The sequence below is a fragment of the Triturus cristatus genome, chromosome 10, assembly GCF_964204655.1.
Source record: "Triturus cristatus chromosome 10, aTriCri1.1, whole genome shotgun sequence".
NCBI classification, from domain to species: Eukaryota; Metazoa; Chordata; class Amphibia; order Caudata; family Salamandridae; genus Triturus; species Triturus cristatus.
This window is the reverse complement of record NC_140593.1, coordinates 858393321-858416555: the sequence shown is the minus strand read 5'-3', so window position 1 is coordinate 858416555 and position 23235 is coordinate 858393321. Positions and strand designations below refer to the sequence as shown.

The 23235-nt window shown below is 43.4% G+C and overlaps 1 protein-coding gene across 4 annotated transcripts in view; it reads left to right on the top strand.

The window, feature by feature from the left end:
* NOS3 (nitric oxide synthase 3) overlaps positions 1-23235 on the top strand; it is an 819509-nt gene that overhangs the window by 748308 nt on the left and 47966 nt on the right. For all 4 annotated transcript variants that reach the window (XM_085628483.1, XM_085628482.1, XM_085628485.1 and 1 more), the window contains one exon: positions 21992-22186. In XM_085628483.1, coding sequence (XP_085484609.1) covers positions 21992-22186 — 195 coding nt within the window. The remainder of the gene's footprint in view (positions 1-21991; positions 22187-23235) is intronic.

Sequence of the window (23235 nt, the reverse complement as noted above, 5' to 3'; positions counted from 1 at the left end):
CATGGGCCCAGGCTGCCGCAGAGCATTTCCTCCTGAGGCGGCGTAGCCTCCAACATGGTAGACTAGGAGTAACTGTGGGCCCTCCACTGAATCAAAGTGAATCGCGCGACTACTCTGGTGGTGCAGTGCCCCTCGCCCCTGTAGGGCCCTCCTGCAAAGACATCACCCTGGTGCAGGACCCTCCTGCAGGAGCTTGCTGGATTACTTCTGGCGTGTGTCGGTCGCAACCGATTAGGCATGGGTCACCCCCTTGTCTTTGGACGGCTGCCGGGCCTTACCTTACGGGAGCCACCAGGACGGGGGTGGGACTACAAACTCCTTCTTTCTACCTCGTGTTCCCCCCGGATCATTTTGGGGGGCCTTCCGTGACAGAGACAACACCCCTCTAACTCTATGGAGTGTCAGGATCTAACTTGGTCCCCATAGCCCTACCAGCTCTCAGCCGGGTCCTGCAGGCTGCCTATCGAGCAGGAGGGCTGTCTGACCAGTGGAGGTCCTTGCCCCATATGACCTACATTCTTTGACACGCCACAGGGCCTCGTGGGTCTGCAGCGCCATTTGGGGCTGCTACTGGTCACTTTTTCCAAAACGGTGGTGCCTGAGACACCCTTAATCTGCGCGGTGGAATGGCCTCGGTGCCTTTAGAGAGCAGTAGTTGGACTAAGGGTCTGCTGCTGGGTCCGGAAGTGTATTACTCATTTGTGCTGGTGCAGCTTTACCTAGGACTGGCCCTCTGCTTACCTGGGGCCCTACCTGAGACGTCTACTGGCCTGTGAAGAGACATCTGCGGCTGGTCGAGCTGCTGCCCAGTGTTTTGGGGCTAATTTCAATTCACTGTTGCTATTTCTGGTGGAATGTCACAACCTATGCTGAGTCTGGCCCTCACAGAGGTGCTTACAGCAATGTTGAGGCACGTGGGCAGCTTCTTCCAGTTCCCCAGACGTGAGAATTTAGCCACTGTGAAGACCGATTTCTATGGATTTAGACACATTCCACATGTAATTGGATCTAGTAATGGCACCTATATTGGCTTAGTACCGCCACACAACAGGGAGCAAGTCTATCGGAACAGGAAGCATTACCATTCTATGAATGTGCAAGTTGTCTGCCTAGCAGCCTTGTATATCTCAGACATCTGTACCTGGTTCCCAGGATCTGCCCATGATTCCTTTGTACTGCGGAGCAGCACCATACCCCAGCTGATGTCACAACTACTACTGGAGAGGGCCTGGCTTGTAGTTAAGTGTGATCTGTCCTAACATTATGTGAGAGATGTCAGGTAGTATGATCTGAAAGTGTGTAACTCATCTATCTTCCATGTAGGAGACTCAGCGTATCCCAACCGGCTATTGTTGTTGGCACCGCTGAGGAATCCTACAATGCATGGGGAAGTCCTCTTTAATAAGGGCCATGGATGAACACAGCGGCCAGTTGAGCGGGCTTTCAGGCTCCTGAAAGGCAGATTCGGATGTCTAGACTGGACTGGTGGCCCCTCCTCTACTTACCCGGGAAGGTAAGATCAACGTGGCCTGCTGCATACTCCACAATATTGCCCTGCGACGGAACATACTTTACATCGCAGAGGATGTAGGCCATGAAGACCCACTGGGTGGGGACCTTGGAATGCCAAACGAAGATGATGGTAGTAGTGAAGAGGATGAAGTGGACTTGCATCAGGATCTCATCCAGAACTACTTCTCCTGAGTGGAAGTATGTTGTGAGATGTGATGACTGACTATTCTTGCAACTCTTGTAGTGATATTGTGAGGAGGATGTTAATGCTACATACTATGAATATATGGGTCTGGCAAAATCTGGGTAAAGGTGTTTGTATGGTAAGTGTGGCTTTGTTCAGCTGTAAATGTTGTTTTGGATTGTGTTCTCTAGAAGTTGACAATGTAATGTTATCGTCATATGTATGTTTCCTTACCTAATCTCTCTGTTTTGGTTTGTTTTACGTACCTTCACCATGTCTTCTTCATTTGGACATTTCAGAGTTGTGACATTAGGAGGTATATGATGCTGTTCAGACGTACACAGAGGACATGGATTGGTCCTGGGAATGTCTGTTACAGAGTTTGGGCGTACAAAGCCGGTGCCAAGACAGCTTGCACAGCGATAGGATGGAAGATACCTAGTTTCCATTGGACTTGTTGATGTGGTGTCTTGGTCCCAATGCAATATGTGCACCATTAAGTGGTCCAACACAATGTTGTGTTGTGCCCAAATCATGTTTTCATGCCGTCACAGTGGGTAACTCTTCATTGTGTATGAACTGGGTGTAGCTGTTGATGTGTCTCTTCATTGTAGGCCAAAGTGCTTGTAGCACATCACTGACATTTAATTGTGACGTTCCACCAGCTGTACGCAACACTGGATTGAAATGACTCTGTGGTCAGAAACTGTTGTACTAACATGTGTTTGCTTTTTCTTTAATCAATGTAGGATTCCTATTGTGAGGTAGGCAATATGGCTCCAGCTGAGAATGTAGACCTAATTGATTGCTGTCTATTGTGTAGGTTATTGCCAGATATATCCCATCATTCCATGTTGTGAAAGTTTGCAAGTGGTTATGTGATCACTGACCCAGAATAACCGAGTCATGTCTTATTTGCTATGTTTCTGACATCATGTCAGATTATGATTTGAACAATGGAATAAAGATGTTCTCTGCCCAGAAACTTGTTTGTTGCGACATGGTAGTGATCCTGAGTTAAAAATCGTTTACATACAAAATATTCATGCTTCCAGAAGTCCCTAGTTTTGACATTGCAAAGTTTACCTGATAGTACATTCACATTGTTATATGTGAGAATTACAACAGGAGACAGTGCTTTGGTGATGAGTGTTTTTATTGCAGTGAACAAGGCCAAGGAATCAACATACAATTCAACAGTGCAAACAAAAAGTACAGTCTTCAGTCATGGTAGATGAAACTATTGTAGTAGATTCCTATTAAAGTCTTTGTGCATTGTCCGACAGGACCCTTTATGGGGTCGGACCTGCCTACTTCAACAATCGCATTAGATGGCATGTCCCACAACGCAATCTTAGGTCGGTGTCTGCATCTCTGCTGGTCATTCCTTGGGTGAAGACTGTAAAATGGAGTAGCATAAGCTTTTTTTTATTTGGCCTCTAAACTTTAGAATACTGCCTTTTACACTGAGAAGCCAAACCAATAGACAGCTGTTTAGAAAATCGCTAAAAACATGGCTGTTTGCACCCAAGTCCAAGCCTCTGCCTGCTCCCTCTGCTCAAGATTTATTGACAGCTCTAGCGCTAAGACGCCTCGGCATACATGTGCTCTACAAAACCTTCATTTTCTTTTTTAATTTCAAATGGTCAGGAGTCCACAGTCCAACATAGTCCTTCCACCAGAAATGGAAAAGTGGGCAGGAATAGTACAACAAAGTGAATGTGTAGCACAAACAGGAGGACATTAGGGTCGAGGTCTCTTACTGGCAGGGGGAGGTGACTTGCCATCCTGAGCTCCTGTGTTTTTGCGTGGACATCCCCACTTTTTGCCAGAAGGGAGACTTGGAGCTGCTGACACAGGGGCGCTTGCAGCCTTGTCGTCCTCTGACTTGGCCTACCTTCCTGTGGCTGTGGCAAATGTTGATAGTATATATGTACTTGGACTATAGGAAGGGGTAGTAGCAGGTGGACAAACCCTACAGAGGGTGGTGTTAATGTCCCGCAGCACCCCAACCAGGGAGGCCACCTCAGTGCGGTTGCCGGCCACCCCAGTGTGGATGCCGGCCACCTCAATGTGGATGCCGGCCACCTCCGTGTGGATGCCGGCCAACTCAGTGTGCATGTCAGCAACCTCCTGGTATGTGTCCCTTTGCAGCTCCTTCATTTCCCGGATTTTGGCCAATACCTGGCCCATGACACTTAGGGAGTCCTGGTAGACTCCCAGGACTTGGGTGATGGCAGCCTGGTTGACTGTGGCCTTGGTGGGTTTATTCTGCGGGCCCACATTTATCCTCCCACTATGCTTACCCCCACGCCCCTGTGCCCTTGGCGCAAACTGGACCCTCTTACTGGGTCCTGGTTCCTCCATAACTGGGGTGGTGTTTGCTGTCGAAGAATCCAGGATTGGGTTACAGGATGATACTGACTGTGCTAGGTGCACAGGTTGGGGGGGGCAGTGGTTGGCTGTGATGTTTCAGCAGGGTGGGAAGTGTTGTAGTGGGCATAGTGAGCCACACTGTTGGTGTCTGCCCAGGCTGACCAGATGGGCCAGGACTGTAATCCACATCCAACTCTTCAGGAGCGCTGTCATCTATGAGGACATCGTCCTGGGAAGGATAGGAACTCTGTTCAGTTTCCAACCTCTTGCACGTGTAGTGGCGGATCGTCCTGTTGAAAGATAGAAACCATTGTTAATGTTGGAAGTGAGGTATCTACATACAGGTTGTTTGGGTCAAGGTAAATGGGGACCTACATTGGAACAAAATAGATCGAGATTAGCATTGTCACCTATTTGCGTGGAGTTGAAGTTGGTGACTAGACATTTGTTGACATTCAATAGATGTAGTAGATTTCATCAGCTCATTAGCTGTGCAGATATGCGGTATTTCGGCTTTAGGGATAGTCATTAAATCTCAAAAACTCTTCTTCAAAAACAATGTGGTCCTAACATGTGTATTGGTCCATTCCAAGGCTTAGTTGTATCTAATACAACCAAATACCCAGCTTGGTTGCATGTTTAGTATTGTTCATCACATAAGAAGTGCAGAGTCAAGGGGTCAACTGGCTCTGCTAACCAGCTGAGTTTCCTTCATGGGTCACATATATTAGGAGTACACCATTGGTATGGTGTCATTCATGCCATCATTAGTTTCAGTTGATGAGTCCAAGACACCATCACTAGTGACATGGGAGACAAGTGAGATGGGTCAAAGGAGTCTGTCATCTTGGTTGGAGTAGCAGACACAAGGTCTCATGGTAATAGTAGTAGTATTTCTATCTGAACTTACTATGACTTGACAAATGGTAAGCTGCATTACTAGTGAATTTCAGTAGTGACATGGGAGACAAGGGAGAAGGCACAAAGGGAGTGTAGCAATTTGGTTTGGGTTGCAGTCACAAGGCCTCATTGTAGTAGTGTCAGCTTTTCTATCTGAACTTACCAAGACTTGACAAATGGTAACCTGCATAATAAGTTAACTTCATCAGTGATATAGGAGACACGTGAGAAGAGATTGAAGGAGTGTAGAATCTTGGTTATAGTTGGAGTGACAAGGCCTCGTTGTAGTTGTAGTCACTTCAATGTCACTTCAGCAACATTCGAGTAATGGTAATCTGCATGACTAGTGTATATCAGTAGTAACATGGGAGACAAGTGAGAAGGGGCAAAAGGAGTAATTCATATTGGTTATAGTTGGAGTGACAAGGCCTCATGGTAGTTGGACTCACTTCAATGTCACTTCCCCGACACTTTTGTAATGATAATCTGCATGACTAGTGAACTTCAGTAGTGACAAGGGAGACAAGTGATAAGGCAAAATAGGAGTGTAGCATCTTGGTTAGAGTTGCAGTCACAGGATCTCATGGTACTCGTATTTACTTCAGTCTCACATTAGCAACACTTGACAAACGATCAGTATACCAAAGCTGTTGGCAACATGCATTTGGGATGGACCATATATTTACATTTTCACACATATCATGGGTCCAGGATTGATATTTTGATGGTAATGCACTTACAGACAGCATTGCAACATGTGGCATGTCATGGAGTTGGATACACATGCTCTTATATGCAACAATATACTCTGCCTGACAAACCAACATCTCAGATACTTTGAGTATTGTATGTTAGGAAAGTAGACAGAGAACAGAATATCAAAAGCAGATTTGAGAGCAAACAGGACACTGTGATATTGTGGCACTTATTTAAGTGTAATTTACCAGAGTCCACTCCCCGCTCTATTCATGTCAAGCCCTCAGTAAGCAGGATGGTCAAGATAATCTCCTCAGGGTAAGAGTTGTACAGGTGCGCTGGGAGGGCCACCGCCAGTCCTCTGAGCCTCCAGGTGGTGGGTGTTATACTTGGTACAAACATTCATTCCTAATGCCACCGTGTGAGCAGGGTGGTAACAACTTCATTCACTCTGTTGACTATCCTGCCCCACATTTAATTTTTCCTACTGAGAGTAGTTTTCTGGACTTGGGACGCAAAAATGTGTGGCTATACTCTAATTATTCCATCCACCTTGACTGTCAACTCTTGCTCAGTGAAGCTTGGTTTTTACGGGAATGGTGGGAAAAAAAAGGTGAGTGAGTATATTAATGAAAAACAAACAAGTGTAAAAAGGTGCAAAATAAACATTACTGGTGGTGTAGAGTGCTAAATGGGAAGATTAAAAAAGGAAGCCTTATCTAAAAATGTTGAAAATGGCTTGGTGTCTGTCTTCCTGTGCTGCAGTTTGGAAGCAAAAGATGCTGGTCAGCATGCAGTGTGATTTATAGTGTCATTTGTAGGCATGTCCACCTGCCAAAGCACATCACCTGTGTATTTTTTATATCCATCCAATGGTGACTGTTGTGGTTTTTTTTGGCACGTACCGCAGCGGTCAACCACTATTGGGTAACTGCCATTTGTTGAGCACTGCTGTCAGACCGCAAGTACGACTGTCTAGTCATAATACACTCGGCAGGTAAACCGTGGAAGTAGCTGCATCATTGGACGTAAGTCAACATTGCAGACCACAGGGGTCCCACCGGGGAAGACTGCTGTGGCCGCGGTCAGCGTTTTAGAAAGCACAACTCTTATTATGGGAGGTGGTAGATTGCTGGCGCAGCGGTGGCGTGAACAAAGTGAACGTGGTTTTCAGGTGGATGGACTGCCAAACCCGTAAAAAGCCCCTTAATTTTGGTGTGTTTTATATCGATGTAGTTAATATCATTGTTAATGATATCGTTTTTTAGTGGTAAATAGTCTGTAATATATTGTATTTTTGTTTTTATAGATTTTTTTATTCATAGTAATGGGTTATATATTTTTTTGTAATTTTTTTATAAGGTTTTTATTTTTGTAATTTAATTAGATTTTTTTTATTTAGTATAATTATATTTTTTAGGAGTGGTGGGAATAATGTATTATGTATATATTTTTATGTTTATTTTTTAAAATATTAAAAAGAAAAACATAAGAAAATTTCAGAGCGGAATGCTGGGTTTATAGGGGATAAGAGTGGAAAGTATTTTATAAAATTAAGTATTACTGTGTATTTTTAATGGTAATACAAAAATCTAGATGAAAATGTTTTTAGGAGCTGGGTGTTGGGGTTATAGAGGACAAAGGGTGGGGAGCATTTAAAAAAATATGTATTAGTATTTATTTTTAGGTGGTATTTGTTTTGAGTTATTAAGGTAATTTAAAATTAAAACAGTTTTAAAAAAAAATCTTTTAATAATAAAAAAACAAATTCCAGAAATTGATAACTTATTAAATATTAAAAGAACTAATTAAATTAAATGTTAAAAAATGGTGTTACGTGTTTTTTTATGAAAAAATATAATTTTTTAAACAATTATACATTTACTATAAAAACAGTTTTGTAAATTGTATAAAAATTATAGTAAAATTGTTTTTGAATGATGTAAAAATGAAAAAAATCAATAACAAAGCATGATATAATAGTAGATTTGAGAACTTTATTTAGGTTAAAATTAATTAAAAAAATATCGATAAATTTGAAAGAAATCAATACAATCCTATGTTTTTAATTCAAATGTATTTCATTAAAAAAAATAATTCAATAGTATGTTATATTTTTTTAAATAATTTCTAAATTATATTATTCACACTTATTAATATATTTGTATTTAAATTTGTAGTATGATTTCAAATATTGCTAAATATATTTACATATAAATATTGTTTCCAATTTTGTGTGAAATATATTTATATGTTTATAAGTTATATGGATTATAAACATCTAAAATTATTATGTTTTATTTAGGTGACGATTACAATTTTGGGCGGGAGCTGTTGAATCGGTCAGAAGACCACCCGACAAGCAGTCGGTGGTCTGACCGCCCAGTTAGGATATGACCGCCGTGGTGGTGGTCGGAAAAGTGCCCTTTAACACTGCGACTTGTGTTGCGGCCCAGGAAAAGTGCCACAGCATAATCTGCAGTGTAAAAGGGCACTTTGCGCACATTAATGCACCGTGTGCCAGGCACCATGCACTGTGTGCCAGGCCCAGTGCGTGGATGTGCGGGGTGCTCAACATGAGCCCCCAGGGCCACTTTACAGTGGCCAAGGGGGGCCGTGCTTTGGCCCCCAAAGTCTCTTTCTAGCTGCCTTTTCTTGGCAGACTAACTGTCATGAAAAGGCAGTCAGAAAGGGACATTGTAATCCCTATGGCGGTGCCTTCACAGGCACCATCCTCATGTTATGGATATGATCCCGACCGCAGCCCCATCGGGATCTTGGATCCTGTCGGAAGCGGTGGTCTTTCCCCCGACCTCTGCGGTCCGACCGTCTGCACTGTGATGCGATGGTTGGACCAATGACCTGTCTGTGGGTGAACCGCCACTGGCGGCCTGTCGACATTGGAATCGGCTCCTTAATTTGGAATTAATATGTTTATATAGTTGTTTGTTCACTTTGTTGATATTGTGGTGGTAATAGTAAATGTTAACTTTTTAGTGTGCTTTATTTTGGGTTTCTTCTTTTGTTGTGGTGTGGGTATCGTAATTTTTGTATATTCAGGGCCTGATTCTTAGTTCTGTGGTCAGACCACCGTACCGCCTCCGCAGTGGTCCGAAAAAGACCGCAGTGGTCTTCTGTCCGCTGTGTTACGATGTCTCCAATGGGCCGGCGGCGGTCTTTCTGACTGTGGTGAATGTTTTTTCATATTTGTCAATGCATGTGTGCATACTCTGACTGCACGTGTCGAATGTACACATATGCATGACACATGTGGAAAAATGCCTACTACCCATTGCTGGAGTCTGGACAATATGTGCCTTCTCAAGTCAATGAGTAAATACTACAAAATGAACTTACCTGGATTTTGGCGCCAAAAGGGTTGTTTTCTTTGAGGTCAAGATGCTGCTGTGAAGGGGGACCTGGAGGAAGGGACTGAAGGTAAGAAAAAAACCGGTTGAGTATGCACCCCAAAACTTAATTTCCGATGACTTGAAGCAGGCAGTCCCACCTCCATGGTCGGATCGTCTGAAGGCCAACTTATAATTTGGATGACAGAGAAACTTCTCTGTACCGCCCTATAGGAGCTGCTTTCCTACGACCGACGCTGGGCAAATGTCTGGCGGTGGCATCGGTTCTCCGGTGGTCTTTCATTCTGAAATCCGGCAATATCGTATTACGGCATGTGGACTGCTTAGTCGGCAGGCTTGATTCCAACACAACCACAGCAGTGGGACCTCCAAACACGTAATCATTGTGTCCAACACCTTTACTGTTATAAGTTATGTTCGAATGGGAATTGTGAATGTCGCCTCTTTAGTGTCCAGCACTTTCCCTGTCTTAAATTATATTGGAATGAGATTAGTAAAGGTTGTTCCTTTAGTGCCCAACACCTTCCTTGATATATTTTATCGTGGAATGGGAATAGTAAATGTAAACCTTTCTAGTGTCCAAAACCTTCCCTTTGATAAGTTTTATTGCAGTTGGAATGGTCAATGTTGCCTCTTTAATGCCCAGCACTTTCCCTGAATTAAGTTAGATTGGAGTGGGAATAGTAAATGTTGCTCCTTTAGTGTCCTACACTTTCCCTGACTTATTTTATCTTGGAGTGCGAAAGGTATATTTAACACTTTTAGGGGCCTATTACAATGTCAGTCGGAAAGCCTCTGACCTCTGGTTGGAAGCTTTCCAACCCACATCGTCGGTTTCAATTCCAACCGCCTTATTACAATCTAGGTGGTCAGAATTGAAACCGGACGGTCAATTCAGCTGGATTCCGACAGGCTCAAGGAGCCCGTTGGCCAGGCAGAGACCAGCCCCTAATCCAAATAAATGGCATTTCTGCTATAGGAATTACAATGCTCGGTTTCCCACAGGCTTTCCATGCTGAGCTTTCCGAAATGGAAAGTCTGCGGGAAAGCGAGTTTGGGGGACCCTAGCAGGCCCCCCCTTCTCGTTGCGCCTCCGGTTGGGTGTTGAGGGGGCACCTATGGTGCACCCCTGTTCATCCCTGCACCATGTGGCAAGCACCGTGCCACATGGTGCAGAAATGAACATAATCTCCAATTTCTCTTTGGAAGTTTGTGCTACAGCCGGTTTACCGCCACAGCACAAGCTCTGATAGGGAAATGGGTTAGTGCGGTTGCATCGTAATTCTGCTGTTGGCACACCAACCGGAGGTCGGTTGGTCCCGATTCTGTGATGATGTTGGTCGGAGGCAACTCCAACCAACATCATGATCATCCCCACTGTGTCCTAAACCCTCTTTGAGGTAAGTTGTATTGTAGTGGGCATAGATAATTGTAACAATTTAGGGGCCGATTCCGATTTCGGTCGGAAGGGCTACGACCGACGGTCGGAGCCCTTCCGACCGATTCGGATCATGTCGGCCGGATTCCTTTACGACTGAGCCATCCTGATACGCTCGGTCGGAATGGAATCCGACACGGATTTCAGGATTGCAGACGACAGGCTCGGAGAGCCCGTCCGCCATCCAGAAATCCCTCAATACTCCCCCGGCCGCCTCTTTGCGACCGAGGGAGTACGATGGCAGTTTTTCACTACCTTTTCGTGCCGTTTTTTTCCGGCACGAAAAGGCAGTCGGAAACTGTCTTTGGCGGCCCCCATGGGTGCGTGGCCACTGTATGGCGGACTGGGAGCACCTATGGTGCCCCTCTGTGGATCCCTGCACCCGGTGGCAGGCACCCTGGGGTGACGCCGTCAGGGTGCAGGGATGAACTGCACCCCTGCTCTCCACGATGCAAGCATGCATTCCGCTCGGAATGCATGCTTGCATTGTGTTGTCTACGAGTGCAACCGAACCCTGTTCTGTCACATCGTACTAGCAGGGCCGTAACCGACGACAGCACGTCAGTCGGTTACGGCTCCTGACCGATGTCGGACGGACCTGAGTCCGTCCGACATCGGAATCGCCCCCTTAGTGTTATAGATTTGTGTTTACTTTGTAGTGAAGTGGGACTAGTATGTATTATGTTTGTAGTTTTAAATATATAGTGTTATTTAAAATAAATATTTTATATATATTTTTCTATTATTTAATATATATTTCATAATTATTGTATTGATTTTTAAAATAGTTGTAAATGTGTTATATTTTTAATTTTTTTAAAATATTTTAATACATATTTTTATAACATTTGGGGCCAGACTACAATGTCAGTCAGAAAGCCTCCGACAGCTGGTTGGAGGCTTTCCGACCAACATTGTAGGTTTAAACTCAGACTGCCGTATTACAATGACGGTGGTCAGAGTTTAAATTAAGCCTGGGCGGTAAACTCCGCTCCACTTGCGAAGTTTGCAGAGTTTTTTCCCAGCTCGCGCTCGTCAACATCAAGTTGGCGAGCGTGAGCAAGTAAAATCCATCTCCTGGCAAGATTTTTCCTCATTTGCATTCGTCAATGTCAAGATGGCGAGCGCGAGCAACGGGAAATCAACCTCCTAGCGAGATTTCTCAACGCGGGCGATCGGATTTCTCATTGGAAGAGGCCACCTATGCTCGCGAATGCTCGCATTGAGAAACCATTCTTTCTCGTTGAGAAAGCTTCCCCTTGAGCGGAAAATCTACTCAAGCGGCAGAAAGGAAGCAGGGCTCGCTTGCACCCACTTAAGCTGTGCATGGTGCCGTTTGTGATAATTTCACAGCGTGGACAAACACTGGTACTGAAAATTACCGTGAACAGCACTTTTTTCTCACTTGCTCTGCCGCTTGCGGAGCTCCACGTAGCACGGTGGAGTTTTTTTTGCACTTTGCAGTGTTTCCACATAGCAGAACTCTGTGAACTCTGCCCAGGCTTATTTTAAACCAGCCAGGGAATCCGACTCGGTTCCGCGGGCTCAAGGAGCCGTCAGCCAGTCGGAATGGCCTCATAATCCCTTAAGGACGGCGTTTCTGCCTTCTGGATTATGATGTTGGTTTCCAATAGCCTTTCCATGTCAGCCTTTTTGACATGGAAAGACTGTTGGAGACCGACTTTGGGGGGCCCAAGCAAGGCACTCGTCCACCTGGCCCTCCGTATGTGACCCATGGGGGCATCTATGGTGTCCCCCTGAAAATCCCTGCACCATAAGGTGCCTGCCACACGATGCAGGGAGTTTTCACAAACTCCCATTTCTCAAAGGGAGCCTGTGCTGCGGGCAGTTTCCCCCGCCGCACAAGCTCCCATAGAGAAATGGGAGTTTGAGACCGCACCATGTGCAGTTGCACCGTAATGAGGTGTGGGGAACCGCTGACCTATGGCTGGGTGGTTCACACACCAAAACGGTGTCGGTCGGGGGCAACTTCAACCAACATTGGAATCAGGCCCTTTGCTATTTTTCCCATTGATTTTTATGGGGAGATAGTTTTTTTAAAACTTTTATTAAGCACTCATTTTTTTCTACCATGAAGTACATTTAGTGGTCCATTAGTGTTATTTTTGGGTCGTTTGTGGGAGAAAGAAGTCGTGGTTGGGTGCTGCTGTTCATCAGTAAAGGTAAATGAGTTTTTACCGATTTTTAAGGTGTTTGTAAGGTAGGGGGAGGTAGGAAGTATGTGTATATGATATGTGTGATTTGATTTGTAAGTTTATCATGTGTTTTATTGATTTTTTAGATGCTATGTGGTGTTGCATAGTTTTATTATGTGTTTGAGGAAGTAAAGTGTTTGTTTTGCTGACTAGTTTTGTGTAGATTAACATTATGGCCCTCATTACGATGCCCTATTATAGAGTATTACGCTCCGACCATCGTTTTAACTACTTTTTGGTGTATTACTTTTTTAAACGGAGGATTTGGCGAGAGATCTACAGCAACAAAATCGTAAGTTAATTTTATACATTTGCTGTGGGTGGGAAATGTTATGCAGCTAAAATAATGTTATGCTGAAATATTTGTTATGTTATTTTGTTGGAAGTATGTGATGTATCTTTTAAATGGTGTAGTTTGTTAGTTAGTTTTATGTATTAAATATTTTTTTTAATTCTAGTATTAATATTTTTACTATTTGAGTGAGTAATGCAGAATTTAGGATTATATTTTCACTCTTATAATAATAATATTTTATCAGCTTAAAAAAATGTTTAAATTATTTTGGTGTACTATGTGGTAGTTTGTTAGATACCTGGTAGATTTCATATGTGGGTTAGAGGATAGATTTGGCCATTATTTCCAAATAGTGTCATCCTTTGTTAATTATAAATATTTTTACTTTAAATTGTAGCATTTCATAAATGTTTCTTGTTTGTGTGGCTAGTTTTGGGCAGATTTCTGTAACAAAGTGTTCTATTCTAAGTTCTTGGTAGCTTTGCTCTTTTTGTAAGGCTTCTAATAATTTGTATAGCGTAGGTTGCGTTCTGCCTAGTGTGGATTGGAAGGCATTGTGCCATCCTTCTACTACCCCATTGTTTGTTTTTGCCTCCTGTGCCAAGGTGCTTTCATAGACATTCCACAATGGTTTGTGCAATTATGGCTGGGGTTTTGATCCTTGCAGTCTGCCTACCCATGTGCACTCAAAGTAGTTCATTAGGGGAGTAAGCTTGTTTTCATTATTTTGATAATAGGGACTTTCTATTAGGATGTTGTAATGGCTGATTGCTTCTGTCATAGGGACATAGGCTATTGCAATATTTTTTTTTACTTCAAAGGCAAATTGGCTGTTGGTGGTGTATTCCACACTTAGGCCCTGATTCCGAGTTTGTCGGTCTGACCCCTTGGCTGCCATTGTGATGGTCGGGAGTATCCTGGCAAGCCGGCAGCATCCTAACAGCCGCATTTTGAGTAAATGGCTGGGCTGGCAGTGTTGCGGCGGTGGTACAACAGCGGCGGCATGCTTCAGCTCATAGAGAACCTGCAGCACATGCCGCCTCCACGACACAGCCTCAATCATGTGAATGCACTGTGTATCGTGCACCACGTCGTGTATGGCACACAGTGCAAGAAGAGGGGCCACAACACGTGCCCCAATGCACAACCTTCATGGGCTACAACGTCCTGGGGCTCTATTTGGGGCCCCTTCCCTGCCTTTCTGCTGATCCTTTCATGGCGGGGTCCCAGCCATGAAAAGGTCATCAGAAAGGCAGGTCGTAATCGCCACATTGGTGTCGGCGTTTGGGGTGGTCTTGTGGTGGTCCGACTATCCTTCTCGTAATCGGGCAGTCGGACCAACGAGTAGGCAACGGTTGTGCCACCACCGACAAAACAGCGGTCTCAAGACCGTCATACTCATAATAAGTCTCTAAGTGCAGATTTCTGTAGGTGATGCCATATAATTTGATTAAAATGATAGTAACATCCCTGTATGGCAGTGTGGGGGGATATTTTTAGTATAGATTAGATCATAGCTTGCTCAAAGTCAATAATATTTCTGGGGGAGAGTAGTTATTTGTCTGTTGCTTAATATGGTTTAGCAGTTCCATGTAGCTACTGCCTTTTTTGTTTGGAAGTAATTTATACACAAAAGGTATATACTTTTTTTTTTATTCACCATGTATGATGTATAGTTGATGGAATGATTTGAGACACATTTTAAACTTGCCATCCATCACCCATGTTTGAGACTGGGCTAGTTTGAGTAAGTTGGTTGAGGTAGCAAATATATGGCATTACTTTTATTAGACTAGGAATTGTTCCTCTTTGTTGGTCATTGTAAGCTGTGGTGGAATGTCTGTTTCTCTGTATGTTTTAGGAGCAGGTGGGGTGTCGCTGGTGGCCCTTTTATTTAATGTTATCAGGTGTTTTAAGGTGGGTATTGATGGTTACAAGCATGTTATATGTTCTGGTACGTGGGGTAGTATATCTTTAAGCATTTGTGGCGTGGGTTCTTTGGCACAAGTGCTTGCCTCTCTTATATTTTCTAATTCTTCTCTCACATCCATTTCCGTTAAATTGGGAGGGTGGTTATGCTCTTTTACATTAATTACTACAGTTTTTTTGGTAGTTGCCCTCCCATAACATGCATTAGAATAATACGTTGTACATTTCCAATTAATTTTGTTCAGCAGAAGCATTTTCTCGACACGGTAGGTGTATCCCATGAACACAGTAACAGTTTCTCCTTCTGTTTTGTTATACCCTTTGCACCTTCTATCATTATGTCTTTATTTACTGTCATACTATAAATATAGCAAAAGAGTTATTTAATGAATGTTGTTTATTGATATGCAGTTAGATATACATTTTCTATTATTTCAAAACGTACTTGTCTGTTGTTCAGAGAAGTTTTGAGTTCTTGGAAAAGTTTTCTTCGGCAAGCTTCTTCTTGAAACAGGTGTTTATTTCGGTTGTAAGAGAAAAAGTAGTTTCATTTATTGCATATATAATTTTTTTGATGTTTATTGATGTTTAGGTTACTCAACTTTTAAATGTTGCTACTTTAGTACGTTTAAAGCAGTATTTTTGATATACTTACTTTTTTTGTGGTCTTTGCTTATTACTTGTCGATGGAGTTTAGTTGAAGGTTGAATAATCTGTTAAGAAGGATAAATATTAAAAACTGTGGGCCCTATTACGAGTTTGGCGGTCTTGCCGCCGTACCGCAGCAGCAGCTATCTCCCACCCTCTGTATTACGATGTCCCCACTGGCCTAGCAGCGGTGTTTCTGACAGCAGGGAATATGTTTTCATATGTGGCAATGCAGGTGTGTATATTTTGACTGCATTGTACACATATGTGTGACATGTGAAAAAACACCCTACGAGCACTTACACATTTCTGAAGACTGGACAATATGTTCCCAGTCCAGTGAATAGGTAAATAGTACAAAACTGATTTACCTGAATTTCTGCACCAACATGGTCATTTTCTTTGGGGTCAAAATGCTGCTGTGAAAGGGGACCTTTCAGGAAGAGATCCACGAGGGAGACTGAAGGGAGGAAAAGGAAATGGGTATGCACCCAAAGTCCTTCGATTCCTCCAACTCTAAACAGGCGGTCTTCCCACCACAGTCGGCCCAACGGAAAGCCACCTCGTAATTTCGATGGCAGTCAACTTCTCTGTACCACCCTCTGGCAGCTGCTCTTCCTCTACTGTGGTTGAGGCGATCTGCGAATGTCTGTTTGTGGCGGCGGTCTTTCGTTTTGCAAACCGCCAACATCGTAACATGGCAGGTGGAGCACCAACGGTGCAGCGTTGATTCCAACTCCCACCTGACGGCAGTCCTAAGACTGCCAAACTCTTAATCAGGCTCCATGTTGTTAGTAATTGTCTATTAATAATTGTTATTTAAAGTTAAAATTATTTAACTACATATTTTGAATATAATTAGCACTTACTTGGAGAAGTGGATGTACGGTTGTGTATGTTGCAGGCTTCTGTTTTGCAGGTCAAATGTGGCAGAATTTCCTCCTCCTCAAATGTTGGAGTTTTTTTAACAATTTTTTGCTTTAATTACTCTAACTTTTATATTTTTTGTTTAATTGGTTAAGCTATTTTATAAGTTATAGTTGTGGTTTAATATTATTGGTTGTTTTAACTTTTTGTCATTTGTTTTTTCAGTTATGTCCTTATTTGGAAAATGCCAATTCATGCTTTTTTATTCTTGTATTTTCTTTAATATTATATGTATTTATTTAAAGTAAAGAAATAATATTGTTTGTAAACATACATGCATGTATATGTGTTGTATGTAAGTGGGATGTAAATCTGTGTAATGTGTAATTTGGAGGAGTTTTATGTTGATATATTTTAAATGTATTATTACTGCTACTTATTACTTGTTTTAACAGTATTTATGTAGTTGATATTGTTGATATTGATATTTTTGACACAGGGCCTGATTAGGAGTACAGTGGTCGATAGGACCGCCACACTCCTGGTGACAGTCCAACCACCATCACACTGCGGGCCCGCCCACAATGCGAGCCCACCTGTAGTATTACAGGTCTGATGGTCGGACCGCCACAGGACTGCTGCACCTGCCGGGAATCCAGGACCCCAGGCGGTTGCGCAGCGGTTAGGGAGCTGTAATATGCAGATGGTGCCGCTGCGGCACCACCAAGCATACTACAAGTTGGCTTTCCTCCGCTTCTTCCTTGCGGTAAGTCCATCATGTAAAGGGTGGCGGAGAGGCAAAAAAGGGGGCCCTAATAGGGCCACTTGACACTCCTGGGCCTGGGGTGCTTGCAGGGGGCACATGTAGTGCCCCCCTTGATTTGCACCCCCAGTTCCTGCATAGCGTGGAAAGTATGCCACATCGTGCAGGAAGGTGCAGTAATGCCTCTGACAGCGGCGGTCTGCATGTTAGTATCTTCTAAGAGCCTAACAGAAGCCACTGTCAGACCGCTGCAGGACCGCCCACCAGACCAGTATTGAACTCCTAATCTGGCGGGCGGGACTACAACAGATTTGGCAGTCATACAGCAGACAGCTCGTTGGCAGCATCGCTGTAGGATTCCGAAAATCGAAATCAGGCCCATAGTGTATGGTTAGTTATAAACCATGATATTTTTGTTTTTCAGATATATATTTGATTAGATATTTTTGAAGTTGATCGTTATGTGTACGATATTAGTGACTTTTTAAATTAAGTATAGGGACTGGATCTTTTCGTAAACGATATTACATTTTCGATTATTCTGTAAGTCAATATTTGTTGTGATGATATTATGTCAGTGATCTGCAGGAGACACACCTTCAGGGCACTAACTGTCAATTCTTGGCCCACAAAGGTTACGACAGAGTATTCCATGCTGGCTATAATAGGGGCTCCAGAGGGGTAGTTATCATTCTTCACAGATCCCACCCAATGGTGGTTACTAACATTCCTCGAGACACACAAGGCAGATATATATTGCAGGAGGGTTTCCTCGAGGGCACCCTGTACAATATTGTATGGTATAGGTTCCCCCCACCATGCACCAAACCGCGCTGAATGCCATTGGGACTTAGTGGCTGCCCTTCTTCAGGCAACAACGATACTGGGGGGGCAAATACAATGATATTATAGACCCACATGATTGAAACGTTGGGTCAGTTTCCACTACTTGGGGGTGCATGATTCCTGGGAGCCAGACGTGGTGTGGAGCCTGAATCTTGCCCTAGTGGTTCTCAGGGCCAAGGAGGACCTTGCGCTCTAGCTTAATATTTATTTGAGCTGGAGGCACCGGGTGGCTTTTAGGAAGGTTGCTCAGGCAATGTATGATAGTTGATTGGCCATGCCTGACATTCCTGGGCAGCCTATTTGCTCCCCATTAATGATTGGGTGCACAAGGGGTGGGTCGACCTGACCTATAGGGGTGAGTTGGCCCTGTTGGGACTAGATAACGTGATCCACGTCCTACATGGCGGCTCAATTCCCACTGTTATTCCTGAGATCACTCAGGTGGCCTTTAAGGTGTTGAGGGTGACCCTCAAATGGCTAAAATGGGATCGCAGACATAGCGCGGAAAGCCCATTCTGGGTGGGCAGATGGTTGTCTCAAGTGTCCACTCTGGATTGATTCAGAGGCTGGGACTCTATCGGACTGTCACGTCTTGGGTACATTTGGGATAGCCAACACATGATATCATTCCAGGTACTCCAGACAGCATTTCAAATGCTATCCTCCCAGTTTTACCGCTACCTACAACTTTGCAACGCTCTGCGTGCCCATAGTAACGCACTCCGGATTCTCCCTAAATATCTTGGAAAATAAAATCCTCTTGGGCCCCCTGGGCAGGCCTGGGATATCCCAGATTTACAAATTCCTTGTGATAAATTCGCCAGACTCTTTCCTTCTTCTGAAAGAATGGTGGGAGAGTTGGGTGGAGCCTTTAGACGAAGCGGACTGGCGTGACACTTGCATGGCTCACCAAACATTAACTATTTCCGCCAGACTCCGCTACATTCAATTCAATACTTTCCACCAGGCCTACATGACCCCTTTTCTCTAGTGGAGGGCGGGACTGACAGACTTCCCAGTATGTCATAGGTGTAAAAACCCAACAGGGGATTTCTTCCATGTTGTGTGGCAATGCTCTGTGAACCAGAGATTTTGGTCCACTGGTTTTACTGTGTTGTCTGCTGTGGTGGGTATGACTATTGATGTGGATTCGAAAATTGATCTGCTCAGGAGCCTGGATGAGTTCCGTGGGGCTAGGGGGGACAGGACCTTGGTGGATCTGGGCACGCTCCTAGCTAAACCTGACATTGCTTGCAGTTGGACTTCCCTGGTGGCCAACCTTGATAGAGATGTTGGCTGAAGGGGTGGATTGATGTGATTAAATGGAGGAAATGATCTATGAAGCTTGGGGCTGCCCTCTTAAATTTGACACAGTATAGAAGAAATGGTGGGACTATCATGGATTGGTGATTTAGCCACCATCAGTACTAATTTTTGTCAAAGTGGGGAGTTAATTTTGTGTGACTCGCTTCAACTGTAGCTAATGTTAATGAAGCAATTGATATTGCTTTTTCCATGTACAAGGCAAATGGCTTGTTGTTAATCTATGAAAAGTCAATAAAATGTTTCTATTAGAAAAAGCACTTTTTTGTCGGGGTCTGCCAGCACCACCATGGAACCCTTATATTGTCCTTACAGACTTATGGGCCCCCTGTTTGAGCACTTATATTCTTGCCATCACCAGTACCTCTCCTGAAAGATAGCCTTTGTGGTTGCAATCAAGTCTTTATGCTGCATTAGAGAGCTGAACGCCCTGACACTGCAAGAACCCTTCATATAAGTTCACAAAGAAGGGGTAGTCCTCAGAAGACAAAACCAAAGTCCCTTCCTAAAGTGGTTTCCCCTATCCATCTAAACCAGACCATATAGCACCCAGTCTTCTTTCTCCAATAAGACCCAGTAGCAGAGAGAGTGCTTCATACTGTAGTAAAACGTCACACTCTCATGTACAACGTAGACATAACCAAACCCTTTCACAAGGCAGACCAGCTGATTTTCAAAGCCTCACAAGGGGCAACCTATATCTAAAGCCAGACTTGCTAGATGGATAGTTAAGTGTACACAGACTTGCTATTAAGAGGAAACGAGAGCCCTCCCTCTTACCCTTAGAAGGCAGCATCCATGGCCTTCTCAGAGAAAATTTCCCTAGCCGACATATGTAAGGCGGCTACATGGTCAACACCACACACACTTACTAAAAACAAATGCCTTGATGTCCTAGCCAGACATGCTATGGTTGGCCAAACTGTCTTAAAGAGCTTATTTTTTCAAACATCTGCATCATCCACACGCTAGTCAGCGCTTACAGAGGCATATTGTTTTATAGTCTATGCAGAGCATGTGTATCTACAGCAGCACATGATACGTGTGGAAAATATTACTTATCTTGTAAGCATCTGTTTGTAGCATGTAGTGCTATAGATCCACATGCGCCCACCCTCCTTCCCAGCTGCTAGTGGCTGCGATCACAGATTTCTCCACTCTTTCTATCATTATCTTCATTGTGCAATATACAGGTGTATAATATAGTGGTCACTCACCACTCCATACTACTGTTACCTGCAGTGCGGAACAAAATCTGACATGGAGTCAACATGCATTTCCAACTAATTTAATTTCACTAATCCTCATGAATTAAAAGATTTCTTTGAAGAAAATAACTTGCAAACGTTCAACCCCAACACTTGATGGCAGGGGTATGCAGAGCATGTGAATCTACTGCACTAAACGCTACGAACAGATGCTTACAGGGTAAGTAACATTTTCCCATTTTCCTTACTTGAAAGGGGCCTCCCCTTTCACAGACAAAAGTGAGATTACGCATGGACAGGCCCCAGTCAGTCAGGCTTCAATCCCTGTCGGGAGGTAGCTGGCCCAGAACTAGTTTAAAGCATTCTTCATTAGTTCTAATGTCTTCTTCATTATGTAGACATACAGTAGGTGTGAAGCCGATTGAGAGTTTGTAAGTCATTCTGCCAAAAAGGGTCATCAGTCAATTTCGGCTACAAGGTGTTACAAATTAAGCATCCATGAACAATAGTGCATACATGTCACAGTGATACTCAAAGTACGGCCCGTGGGCCACGTGCGACCCTCCTGGCCTTTACATGCCTCCACATAGTCAACATCAGCTTACTCAACTTAGCATTAACATCAAAAAGATGTTAAATAAACAGGCATGCGTTTATTACAAGGGTACTTAAAGTTAAAGAAAGGAAGTAACTAGGGTATACTGCACCGCTTAACTTTAAAAATTGCTTCATTTTTAAACACATTTTGCAGCAAAAATGTAAACATATGATAAGGTATCTTTAAAGTTCAAAAAGTTTAATACATTAACATCCAGAACAATTTCACTTTAGTACATAAGATTATCGGTGCAAAGAGAAGAGTTATTTTTAATTGACAGTTTTTAAATATGGATTTAGAAATATTCATTCCCCCCCCCCCCCCCACACACACACACACTGACAACAATGCCAATAAGGAAGTAAGAAGCAAGTCAGTTATTAGATATACTCTTTGGGTGGCCTCGGTTCCTTTTCTTCATGAACAACATTATATTTTACTAAATCAAACACAGTAGAAGGTTTTGTACAGCACACACCATGAAGTTAAATGAGTGAAATAAGACAGTTGGCTAGGATCCCACATTTGGTAAGTGGGGAAGCCGGGATTAATCCCAGGTGTTCTGGTTTCACATTGTGCAATGCAGCTACTAGATATATATTTTTAGCGTCCCGTAAACCCGTCTGGCTGCCACCCCCCAACCGCCACCCTTGTGGCATCATTGCTGCCCTCGGTCACATCACAGACCAAACTTTTTGATCCCTGGGAAAAGTTTGCGAGTACCCATGATATCTCACCTCTGTTGTTGCTTCTGTTGTTTCATTCCTGATTTGTGTCTGAGTGGTAACTGCCCCGTTCCTGAGCTTTGGCTTTGTAATTTACAGACCTACGTGCAGAACGTCCTCCTGGCCGAGCTAGCAGAAAAAGTCTACACCTTATTGTGCCACGAGAACGGGCATATGTACATTTGCGGCGACGTCACCATGGCAACTGATGTGCTGCAGACTGTCCAGCAGATTCTAATGTCTGAGGGGGGCATGACGGTCACCGAAGCAGGAGACTACATCGGACAGCTACGGGTAGGTCTGCAGACTCTCAAGGCCCTCTGTGGGTGTCTGGGCTTCAAGTTGATAAAATACCTTTGTGGGTGGTTCATTCACCTACATAGGAAATCTGTGTGATGTGTAGCAAGCATGCCTCTCCAGAAACTGATCAAATGGAGGCCAAGTCAATGATAGGTCAGGTTGTCAGACGCCTCCCCCCTGAACTGACTTATCAGAGAGCTAGCCTGCCTAAGAATCCAACAGATTAAATTACACCAGCGTGTATCAGGAGATCTTATTGTATTTTATGGATACAGTATTGTAGTTGTAATTTGTAAATCATTATAATACAGTGGATCTGCAATGCCAGTATAAAAAGCCTTCGATAATATCCTTATTACAGGTGACTTATGACATCCCCAGTTGTCTGTAATTAAGGAATGACTAGATGCTCATGAATAATACGTTTTTACAGTTGAGTTCTTGAAGGCACAATGCCTGCTACCAGAGGCAGCAGGATTGGGAAGGCATGTCCTGGAGCATAATTAAAGATGCACTTAAAAAAAAGAAAGAAAGTGGCTTTTCATTCTGCTCCGTTTTTTCTAGATGAAGAGCGATAAGCATATTGAGCTATTTATAGCAACATGTTTATTTTTCAAGCTTTAGGTAATTATAGGAAAGCTAGAATCTCAGAATGTTTCTACACATTCTGAGCTCCAGCATTGCTTCCAAATCTAACTTGTATTTAACTGATTTTAATATCTATTTGCGACAATTATTTAACTGATTTAATGTGTTTCATTTTGCACTAGACATTCTTATTTTATTCTTCAAGTATGCAAACATTCTCTCTCTTTCAAATGAAACAGCAGCACACAATGATTTAAGCACTTTATGGGAAGGTTGATGATGTGACCTACGTATTATAAGGAATAAAGTACTCCCTTCCATACATTATAAGAATATTGCAATTCACCTCGGAAAACCATGACCTTAAAGGGGAACTCGGCCTTCGGCCTTGTTCAACTATAGGATCACGAAACTCCCTGCTAGCTTGCAAAATCCATTTAATGTACAGCAGCGGG